This window comes from Hevea brasiliensis, chromosome 14 (genome assembly GCF_030052815.1).
Source record: "Hevea brasiliensis isolate MT/VB/25A 57/8 chromosome 14, ASM3005281v1, whole genome shotgun sequence".
In the NCBI taxonomy this organism is placed as follows: domain Eukaryota; kingdom Viridiplantae; phylum Streptophyta; class Magnoliopsida; order Malpighiales; family Euphorbiaceae; genus Hevea; species Hevea brasiliensis.
The window spans coordinates 10,924,814-10,936,022 of record NC_079506.1 but is presented as its reverse complement, the minus strand read 5'-3'; the positions used below and the strand labels follow the sequence as shown (position 1 = coordinate 10,936,022).

Here is an 11,209-nt window from a genome sequence, read left to right as displayed (position 1 = left end):
ATATATATCCATCCCATTCAACTATACATGCATAATATTAGGTTTACAATTTCAAATAATAAACTTTCATAGTTCTCAAATCAAATAAGATACTCCTAGTACATGAAAAATTTTAGAGTTCAAATTAACAACATAAAATAATGATGTAGTAGCTAATGGACCTGCGAGGAAGGAAGCAGGTCAAACTAAAGAAAAGAAAAGCCCTCCTATAACCTGGAAAAATGGGGTGAACAGGAGTGAGCGTTCGAGTCATAGAGTAAGATATTGATTTTGCATATAATTTTTATAACTATCTAAGTCTAGTGCATCGCTAAGAATGAAATACAACATCTTCACACAATTCAAACAAATCAAGTCATAATCACACCAAAGGCAATTTGAAGCACTCACACACCCATGTGTCAAATCTATACTCACACACATATATATGAGAGTTGATCTCCTATACAGCTCTCTTAGTTTCAACATCTGTTAGTGAGATCAACTCAAAACTAGACTTTCTCTTAATATCCAAATGCGGAGGCCAGCAAGATCAACTCAAGCTGTGCCTACCTTGATTTATCTATAATAAGGATCGGGTCCTAGTGAGTCAAGCTCCAGCTACGTCTACCTGTCCTACCCATATCCATGTATACATCACATGCGCATTAACTCACACACGCAGCTCTAGATTGTCATAAAGCAACAACCACAGCAATGTCACCAAATATAAATGCAATATAAGGCATGCCTAGCAAATAACTATGTACATATATCTATAAGTGATGCATGAACATGCCTTTAATACATAATAATATTAAAATTATAAGTAAAATCAATATTAACTCACAGTACTTCAAAAGTCACTGCGGCAGCTGGACGGAAGAGGAAGGTTGGCCCGACTTACCTAAACAATTACATTAAAAACTGATTAATATTTACTTAAAATAAAACTTTAAAAGAGTCAAAGACAGCTTAGGTTTTGCTGAAAATTTAGCAGAGTTTTTCCTATACCTAGGACCTTCCCAATCTGCAAAAGGGCTCAAATAACACTTCTAAAGCATATACTTCAATCCATATCCCATCAATATCATATGGCCCCTCTTGGGCCCTCCAAAACAAGCAATACTCATAAAATTGAAAAATTATATTTTAGTCCTTAAAAATAATATTTTATAAAAATCATTCAAACGAGCTTTAAAATTTCTAAAATTTTGCCATGTGGTCCTTAACAATATTATAAAGCTAATGCAAAAGAAATTATAATTTTCTAGCTACCCATAAATATTTTATGAATTTTTATTCTAAATCTAGCACTAGGTAAATGAAGAAACACAATGTTTGATTTTACCTATGCGAATTTCAATGCTTGGAATGCGTTCGGAGAGTCTGCAAGTGATGCAGAGGATCATAATTCTAATCTGATTCTAAAATAGCTCTGGCAACCTATTTTTCCAGCCTGAAATTGCAGATCTAGGCGCCGGTCGAATTTTCACGAAACAAAGGTACTTACGCGAAACCTATACTACCAGGGGTTAGAATATAATTTTTACAAAATTAAATAAGCTTATTTAAAGCCCAAAAAAATACTGCAAAGTCTGTGAGATCCATCGGATTTTCGGCATCGGAAAATTTTAAAATTTATATTGCCTCGAAGCTCTTGTCGAGTGGAGCACGCTGATACTCTCAGAATTTTCATGGGGTTCCCTGTTTGGGAAAAATTTAGCTCAAAAATCGAAATGGACTAAACTTTCTGATCTAAAATTGGACAAATCGTTAGATGAAAAATTATGATATTGGTGTCTATGGAAAGCTCTCGAGGTGTAAATAAGATTTGGGATAAGACCCGGTCCAATTGGTGGCCAAATTAGTCGAATTTTAGCTGGAAAGGTGAAGAGTCACACAGCGCTCGTGAGGGAGAAAAGGGGTGTGTTTTTCGGCGATCAGGTGGCGACCGACGGTGGGAAGGGTCCTAGGTGATGCGCCTGCATCCAAGGAAGGGAGGGCAGGTGGTGGCCGGTGGTGGGGGGGAGAGAGGAGAGAGAAAATGAAGAGGGAATGAGAGGTGTCAGGGTGCACAGGGGAGAGGGAGAAAAGGGTGTGTACCAATTCGATTCGATTAGTCTGACTTGGTTTGGTCTAATCTGGTTTGGTCTGATCTGATTCCATCGGTTCGATTCATAGTGTCCGAAATTGAATTTTTAATCTGCCCTGGGATAAAAAAATGAGGCTTGAAAATTTCGAAAAAATTACAAAAAACTCAAAAAAATTCATAGAGTCTAAATATATTTTTAATTTTTCTACATGGTCTTTAAATTAATTTTTAAAAATTAATGAAATCTATTGTTTTAAGAAAATCAAACCTAATTTTTAAAATTCAGAAAATTTCAAATCAAAATTTCATAATATTTAATATAATAAAATATTAATATTTACATATAAAATAATTATTTAAAAATTAAGGGTGCTACATAAATATAGATTTATCATCAATCCTCTACCAACCCTTTTCAATTAATTAAAATTTCCCATTTCTTCCGAGTATTTATACATTATGCATTTTCAGTCTCATGCCTATAAACTCAAGTATATTCTATCTTCATGCCCATTTACTAAAATTCACTAAAAAAAAAAAAACTCATCTATATATATATATATATATATATATATATATATATATATATATATATATATATATATATTTTAGCATACATAAAATTCTCATAGAAAAATGTAATAGATATATAAAAATTCCAATTTCTATACCTACATGTTTTACATAATGTGCATACACCAATATTACCTTCCAACTTGAATAAACTCATTTCCTTTTAAAAACTCATTATTATGGAAACTATTCTCTCAAATAATAATAATAATAGTAATAATAATAATATCAACAATAAAAATTCATAAAAATTTGCTGATAAAAATTTATATATTTCTAGCACTTAAACATCCAAAACCATATTTTTGAATTGATTAAATTTCAATAAAAAAATATAAAATAAACTAATAAACTTAAAAAATTCATAGAAAATAGTATATACCTTATTTGAGAATATCCAAAAATTAAGGATACTCATAAACATCAACATAATCTAAAGATAAATGTTAAAAATAGAATTTTTGCTTGAAGTCTACTTTCTCTCCCTAACCAAAACTATTGTTTCTCTTTCTAAAACTTACAATCTCTCACCTTAAACTCTCATTTTCTACCCAAAATTTAGTTGATTCTCTATGCAAATGAAGTTCAGAACTTCCCTTTCTCTCTTTCTTTTCCTCCTTTTTTTTCTCCTTTTTTTTCCTTCTCTCCTTTTCTTTTCTTTCCTTCCCCTGCTTCTCTTTCCCCCTTTTTCTTATATCTCTGCTGGAGGCTAGAAAAAATCCAGCCCATGTGTTGAAAACGAGTAACGGGGAAGCTGCCAAGTGTCAACCAATTTACAATTTGGTCCTTTAACTTTTAAAAATTATGATTTCACCCTAAAACTAGAAAAATGTTACTTTTAAGTCCATAAAAATGCTTTCTACCCATATACATTTTGAATAAAAATTTTCAAGTCAAAACACTTCTAAATAAAAATTTTATTAAAGATAATATATAAATATCCTTTATATTCTTAAATATCAAAAAAATTTAATCATATATATTTTATATGAAACATCTATTAAATTTCATTAATTTATAAATCTTAATCACCTTATAGTAATATAATAGATCAAAATAATAATAATAATAATAATAATAAGGTTGGTGTTCTTATCATACTGTTGTTCTTCATTTCTGATTCTCTTTTAATTTCTACTATATATCGGATGGACTCCACACCCAATAATTTTCTCCATGTCATCATGAACGGAGAAGCGAAATGAGGCATTAACGAAACACTCTTCATCGACATGTGTTCTGTATCCATTGATCGAAAGCAACACGTGTTCTGATCAGTACCAAAAGTAGAGAGCATCATCATCATCCTCATCATCATCCACATATTCCCCTTGGTAATATAGAAAGAATTTATTGCATCCCTGCCTATTTCCAGATTCATCAATTAATGAAATCCACTCTACACTCAATGTTTTTAGGGTCACCATAATAACGTGTGGAATGAATAACAACGCAGAAAGAGATGGCAGTTAAGTGACGAAGGCCAAGTCTTCATTTTTATCTTCATGTTCTAAGAAAAGGAAAGAAGTTGAACCTAATTTAAACATAGTTGATTTAGTATCTATTAGTATCTTACAAGATTTTAAAGATAATAATATTTAAGACTGTTGTATTTCAATTTTAAAATAGTAATCTAATCTTGACTAGTGGTTGAGATTTAAATAAAATTTTATTCTATTTAGTTGGACTTTAATACTATATAAATAGCACAATTAATTAGTATTTAAGTCAATTGAGTTGTGCAAATAGTTTTTTCCTCTTCTTTATTCTTCTGCATTTATTTTTGTTCCAACAGATTCCAAAGAGGTGTATTCTGGTAAACATTTATGACTTGCAATCTCTTAAATCAAGCCGTTTCGACTTCGAAAGTTGTTTGATGCTTTCTAGAAGACTTGTTAAATTTGAGCATTCATCAAGACCAAGTTCTTTAAGACATTTCAACTAGCCGATGCTGCTTGGAATAGTCACGAGGCTTGAACATTCATAGAGATAAAGCTCTTCGCGATGTTTCAAATTGCCAATGCTGCTTGGAAGACTCTCGAGTTCTGTACACTCATTCAAGGACAATTTGACAAGTTGAGACAGATGCTCAATTGATGAGGGCAATTGTTTTAGTGCAGTTCCATCTAAAGTTAGAATCCTTATATTGCAAGGAATCTCTAGACAATCTTTGAAGAGAGGGAATTTCAACCAAACTCCAACATTCATTCAAATATAAAACCCAAGATTTGGGGACCAGAATCTCGATTAGCTCATTAGAGTCTTCGAGAGGTCCATTAATTTCAAATTTCCAAGAAGCTGTAATAAAATATAAAAATATCAATAAATTAGAAGATACAAATTGAATTTATAAAATGTAGTTAAAATTTATGAACTATACCTTATCTACATTCAACAATTGTATGAGATTGCTTCAATGCAAGTGAAGTTCTACAAGATTCTTTGGGCAAAAATTTAATGACAAATATTTCGAAGGATATCTATACCAAGAAAGATATCTTAGCTTTTGTGGAAGAAATTCAAAGTCGTTAAGAAGGAGCACTTGCTCACTTAAAGACTTATTCCAAACTTCGAGTTTGAGGAATCTAAGATTGCACATCTTTATGAAGGCCATGTAACGTAGCTCCAAATAATAACTCCAAAGCCTACCAAGCAATATGCCTTCAACTTTTTCGGTTCCCTGATAAAATTACATCAAAAAGGATTATTGATTAATACTTAATTGTTCATGAGAGCTACAATTCATACAAAATTTAAATATGATAGTGAAAAAAGCTTCATTGATTAATTTGGTCCTTAATGTTTCTATTGTCAATACATGATTAATATCTTCATAACTCCACAACCTGCTGCCTCCTCCAGGCTGTTCGCATTCTTCAATAACAATATCCTTGCCCATTTGCTCTAGCAAGTCATGCATACGAATCTGATTGACTGATGAAATAGATATGAGAGACTTCTTAATTAGATGAGGTATTCCACTTTTTGGATAGAAACCAAATGCTGCTAATGTTCTCTCAACCCGATCTTTATTTTCCCCTTTGAAGAAACATGCAATATCAAGAAATATTTTCTTTTCATTCTCTATAGCCCATCATAATTTGTCTTAAGAACATCTTGAATTTTCTTAAGAGATTCAGCTTTTAATTTTTCCAATTCACTTTTCCATTCTTCTATCGTCATATCAAAAAAATGAGATCCCAAAACTTTAAGAGCTAATGGTGTCACACCCGTCTCCTCTAACCAAGACATGGCAAACAAAAATTGTACGCAACTAACAGTTTCCCTTTGAAAATTCTCAAACTAAACGTAAAGACCTTCAATAGGATATAGATTCATCAAATAATCAATTGCACTAAAGTAAATCAACCTCTATTAAGGTTACTAACAAATTTTATTTTTGGTATTAACTAGTGAAAGATCAAAATTCACCACCAAACATATTGCTAGTCACATATTGTACATATATATATATATATAAATATATATAGTATAATACACAAGTTGTTGATACTTATTTTGGACCGCACCCGAAAGTTGTCTACGCACCTCCTGTGGAGGATCAGGTCTACGTAGCTCTTACATGATTAAAATAGAACCATAACTAATAAAAAAAAATTTTTGACAGCACTGCAATATCAATTGGAACCTATCTTTCCTTCAAAAAACTTTAAGAAAACATGACTCTCTAGATATCATAAATATCAACAATTACATTTGTAATAATATCCGGTTCAAACTTCCACTATTATATTTCCTCTCCTTTCAACCATAATTTCAAATTTCATAAATGTGGATGTGAATAGAAATAAAGTTAAAAACTTCATTAAACCATTTCCATTTCAACTTAACAATTATTTAGAGTCCAAACTAAATCATCCACATAATCAAATATAACTATATCACAATCATCTATAATTTCAATTCCAGTTGTAACATTATAATAAACCAGTAACTTTAACCAATAAATGGCAGCACCAGCAAGTTTATAAAAATGTATGTATATTTAACCGCCACAATGAAAAAAAAAATACAAGTATAAAGAGTGGATGGACTCCAAAACTCCCAATCAAGTATATAGAGCTACTTTGGTAGGAGTAGAAACTGAATACTAATAGAAGATCATTCGAAGAAACCTGTCATGATAATAATCTCTACCGTGAATATAATGTACACAGCCAAATGTAATGGAACTATACACAGTAATGAAAAATATCATGTAGTCATGATTTATAGAATGACAATTATAATGTGTTTTGTTCTCATTCATTTTGTTTCTTTCAATTAAAAACTGACCATTCTTAAAATTTCAATTTATGTGACACTTATTAGGATGCTTTACAATAATACTTAACAATATAGCACAAACAACAGGAGAATATCTGATGAAATAATGGCTCTCTACACTTATTTATTCATTCAACTTGTTTCTTGCTACTTCAATATAAACATCGGTAACTTTTCTACAGGACAATAGAGCATTGGTTTTAAACAAGCCCTTTCAAAAGATCATGAAAAAGCTTTGCAACAGATAGAATTCAGAGTAGTCTGGAATATACTCTATGGTCGTTTACCCAAGGTTAAACAAAGAAGTGCTCACTTTAATGGCACTTGCTTTTATAATTTAAGGTCCCATGCAAGTCTTGAAATTTGTCATCTTGATAATAATTTTTTTTTTCCGTAAAGCAAGTTTACATATTTTGGCGTTAAGAGTAGAATATTCAATTGGCAATAACATGTTAGGATATACTTTTTAACCGTAATTAACCAAACCCAATACAGTGTCATCCAAGGAATAAGAAATAACTAGCGTAGCCAACATCAATTTAGAATCTAAGATGATTTAAACAAATGAAATCAAATAAATCAGAATTTCCTAAATGGCTTGTGAGCAGTTACCTGGCAATGCTGTGCGTGTCCTCCACTCATCAATATCAAAATCAATTATTTAGAGATGGAGAAAGAAAGTTAAGGTCCCGGTGACCTTTATTGCAGCCCTTCCGCATCTAAATGTAAATGCTGATTTACTAAATCAATGGCAAGAAGCTCCGGGTCTCAAATCCTTCAATCTTTCTCTTCTTCGATTTCTTACTGAAACTAAGAGTTGAAGGGGTCATTTGGCATACCAAAGAGGTGGAGGAGGGTCAAATTTTCTACAGTACCAAAAAAATTCTAATTTGGTGAGGGATAGCAATGGCTCTTCCTCTCGTTCCATTGGGTTTTCTGATTCCAGGTGAAAGAAAATAACACTATAAAGCTTAATCAAAGAAGGGGAGGGGAGGGGTTTGAGGTTGGGGTGAGCATTATTCGATTCAAACGGAATAAACCAACCCAAACTGCCTTAATTTGGTAATTCGGTTCAATTTTTAAAATAATTCAGTTCGGTTCGGTTTTATATTATAAAAATTTCATTTATTTCGGTTCGGTTAGATTTTGAAGAAAAAAAATCGATTAAACTGAATCGAACTGAATAGTTTTATTGATTTTTGAGTTGATTTATTTTTATGGGGACTTTATGAATTATATGTAATTATATATATATATATATATATATATATATATATATTATTTAATTTCATTGATTAATGGTTATTAAGTTCAAACCAAGGTAAAAATCAAACTAAACAATTTGAAAATCAAGTCAAAATTTAAAAATAATAAAAAATCAAGACCGATTAGTTTGAACCGAACCGAAAGAGAGCAGTTTGATTCGATTCAATTTTTAATCCATTTTAGTTCGGTTCAATTTCTTAAATATACAATTCGATTTTCATGATTTGATTTGGTTCAATTTGATACGGTTTGATTTGAACCGAATGCTCACCCCTAATTTGAGGTGCTAGCTGGTCTTGGACTCCAAAAATTTACCCAAAGATAATTTCTTTTTTACAACTCTCCCCTGCCCCTCTCACCCGATCTCCTCTTCCCCTCATCCTTTCTATGTACATTTTTTTTCCCTCCTTTATCCCCCTTTCGACTATAGACTATTCTTTTTTATTTTTTCTTTCTTTATTCATTTTTGAGGATCCCCAAATCAATCCTTCCTTTCCTCTTTTATTTCTATTAGGTTCTAGAGAAATTCCATATTAGTCCTCATTACCTTTTTCCCCATTTTGTCCCCTTTCTTTTTTTTTTTTCCCGGATACATCCATTAAAATATCTCCAAAAACACATTATTATTATTATTATTATTATTATTATTATTTGGAAACTGGGTGTTACAAATGGATTGCCTCTGGCATAGCTTGTTGTTTGATAGCTTCATGTATCCTTCCTCGGGAAGATTTTGCTTGATGGCATGCAAGCTAAAGAGTTCCAGACCTTGAGAATCAATTAAACTCTCAACCTCGTATATGCCTTCCTTTGAACCAACATATTTAATTACTTGCCTATCTCTACGAGTTACAATGATTCTACTTCCATCACCATATAAATCACACTTTCCTGCTAAAGTTTTTAAATGGTTAAAATCATCTACATCATCAAAAACAATGAATACCTTCATGCTTTAGAGCCTTCTCCTAGTAGAAGAAGACAAATCTAATTTGCCTTCTTGTAAACTTTTGTTCCTTAATAATTGACGAATGATTTTGTCTCGCACATCATTTGATGATTCCTTTGTCATTGTTTCCCTAACATTTTCTACAAAGTAATAACCATCAAATTTATTCCTATTTTGATGAAATACTTCTTGCGCAATAGTTGCTTTACCGATGCCTCTTATCCTCCAAATTCCTACAACTTGCTTATCATTTAATAACAGTTCCATTTTTCCACATGCGATTTAATTCTAATAAAGTCTCGATCATTAGAATCATCAATTTTAGACATATGACTAAATTTCTTCAAAACATTATTGACAATTTCCTCAATTAATTTGGATTCACACCTAGTCACATATGAACAACAAACACTAATAAGTAATGACAAACTCACACTTTTATGTAAATAGTTGTATATAAGTAATATATTTTGATTTTAGAATAAGATAACAAATATCGATTTCCATATTAGTGCTACTTATAATATATAGATGAGTACTCTATATTAAAATTAATGTACTCTATTAAATGCTTTTATATTTTGATTCCCTTTCCTTAAATTGAAACTTAAAAGAGTAATTAAAAAAGTAATTAACTTACTTATTCTGTGAATTCCATCTTAATAAGTTGCTTGCTTCTATCAAAGCATGCTTTCATTTCTCCACCTTTTGTAATAAACGGTCTTTACGTAGTTCTTCAACAATAGCATTGCCAAATGCTGTCGCGAAATTCCCTATCAACTCTTGAACATCGGTTGGATCTACATGGTTAAAAATTGGTAGGACTATTTGTCCTAAAGTTTCCTTGCATTCAAGTGTCTTAACAAGCTCATCCAACTACCATGGAGAACCTGCATAATTTTCAGGGACAATAACTACTGAGACACTTGATTTTTTGATTATTTTCAAGAGCTCTAGCGAGATAGCTTCTCCTTTGTGGAGGTTTTCATCCATAAAGTCCTTGATTTGATTATCCTCCAAGGCTTTAGAGAGATGGGAGAGAAAATTATCATGGATATCTTTGCCTCTAAAACTAATAAAAACCCATGTTTTTCCACTGATTGGGAGGAGTGGAAGAAGTAGAAGCCATGATCAGTGAAAAGAAAGCTTTTGTAAAACTGAGTTTGAAGAAGGTAGAGAGAGAAAAATAGCATTAGAGATGAATATTTTGTGAGTGTATGTGTAAACTATTATGAGACATGAATTTGTAAACATTAGAGTTAAAAATGAACAAGCAAACGAAGAAAGAAAAGAAAGAAGACGAAGATGACTGGAAACACCATATTCTTCTTCTAGGAAGGAACATACTATTAATGGAAAAAAGGAACATATTAATTCCTTACTTAATGTGGAAGGCAACTGGGGCTTAAAGAAAGTAGTTGCAATTATTTAAAATTAAATAATTTCATTCAGAAATTTCAATTTCCAAACTTAATGTGGAAGGCAACTAAGAAGCTTGAAACTAACAAAAGCTTTGCCCTTTATGCGCTTGTTTCTTTGCTTATACGGAGCTGCACATAGCTCTGCTTATTTATTAAGTCGAGCTCCATCAACTTGATTTGTAGATTCGATTAATAAAAGAGTTAAAATTTAAGCTTAAAATTATTTCAACAATGTACGACTTATTTTAAATGATTTTTATATTTTAAAATTATTTCAGACCTCTGGGATTTTTTTTTTTAAATTGAGATTTAATTACTTATAGGACATATAGAAAATGTAAAAAAAAATTAGAAAAAGCAGTTGAGAAACAAGAGAGGGGACAGTAAGCTAAAAAATACAAACCAAATGCAGCCTTGTTTTGCCTGCTTCGAATTACGCTTCTTTTTCTTTTCTTTTTTTTTTTTCTCCTCCTTCTTTTGTTCTTCTTTGGTTCACTCCACGCCGACTTTAGAGTTTTTCCATTGCCACTACCAATCTCCTCCATTCTCTGAAGTGAATCTATAGAAACTTAAATCACTGGAAGTGGTTGAGTATAATAGTGTTTAGGAAAATAATTGAATTAAATTTCTATACAATTA

General features: G+C 31.4%; 1 protein-coding gene across 1 annotated transcript; it reads right to left on the bottom strand.

Annotated features, from left to right (window-relative positions):
* Nucleotides 1-3,921: 3,921 nt before the first annotated feature.
* LOC131172705 (disease resistance protein RRS1B-like) lies at nucleotides 3,922-9,416 on the bottom strand. Its single transcript, XM_058134220.1, has 5 exons — nucleotides 9,197-9,416; nucleotides 8,969-9,091; nucleotides 5,466-5,731; nucleotides 5,134-5,327; nucleotides 3,922-4,012 (listed from the first exon to the last, which is right to left on the bottom strand). Exons 1-5 carry the CDS (start codon nucleotides 9,414-9,416, stop codon nucleotides 3,922-3,924), a joined length of 894 nt encoding a protein of 297 aa, XP_057990203.1.
* Between the last annotated feature and the right edge of the window lie 1,793 nt (nucleotides 9,417-11,209).

Bases quoted from the DNA above. Each gene is read 5' to 3' on its own strand.
- LOC131172705 (XM_058134220.1), bottom strand. From the start codon at position 9,416: ATGGAACTGTTATTAAATGATAAGCAAGTTGTAGGAATTTGGAGGATA. The intron at 5,732-8,968 runs GTCTGGAACTCT...GATGGGCTATAG, and splicing joins GAGTTTAATTGATTCTCAAG to AGAATGAAAAGAAAATATTT. The intron at 5,328-5,465 runs GTATTGACAATA...TAATTTTATCAG, and splicing joins GTTATGAAGATATTAATCAT to GGAACCGAAAAAGTTGAAGG.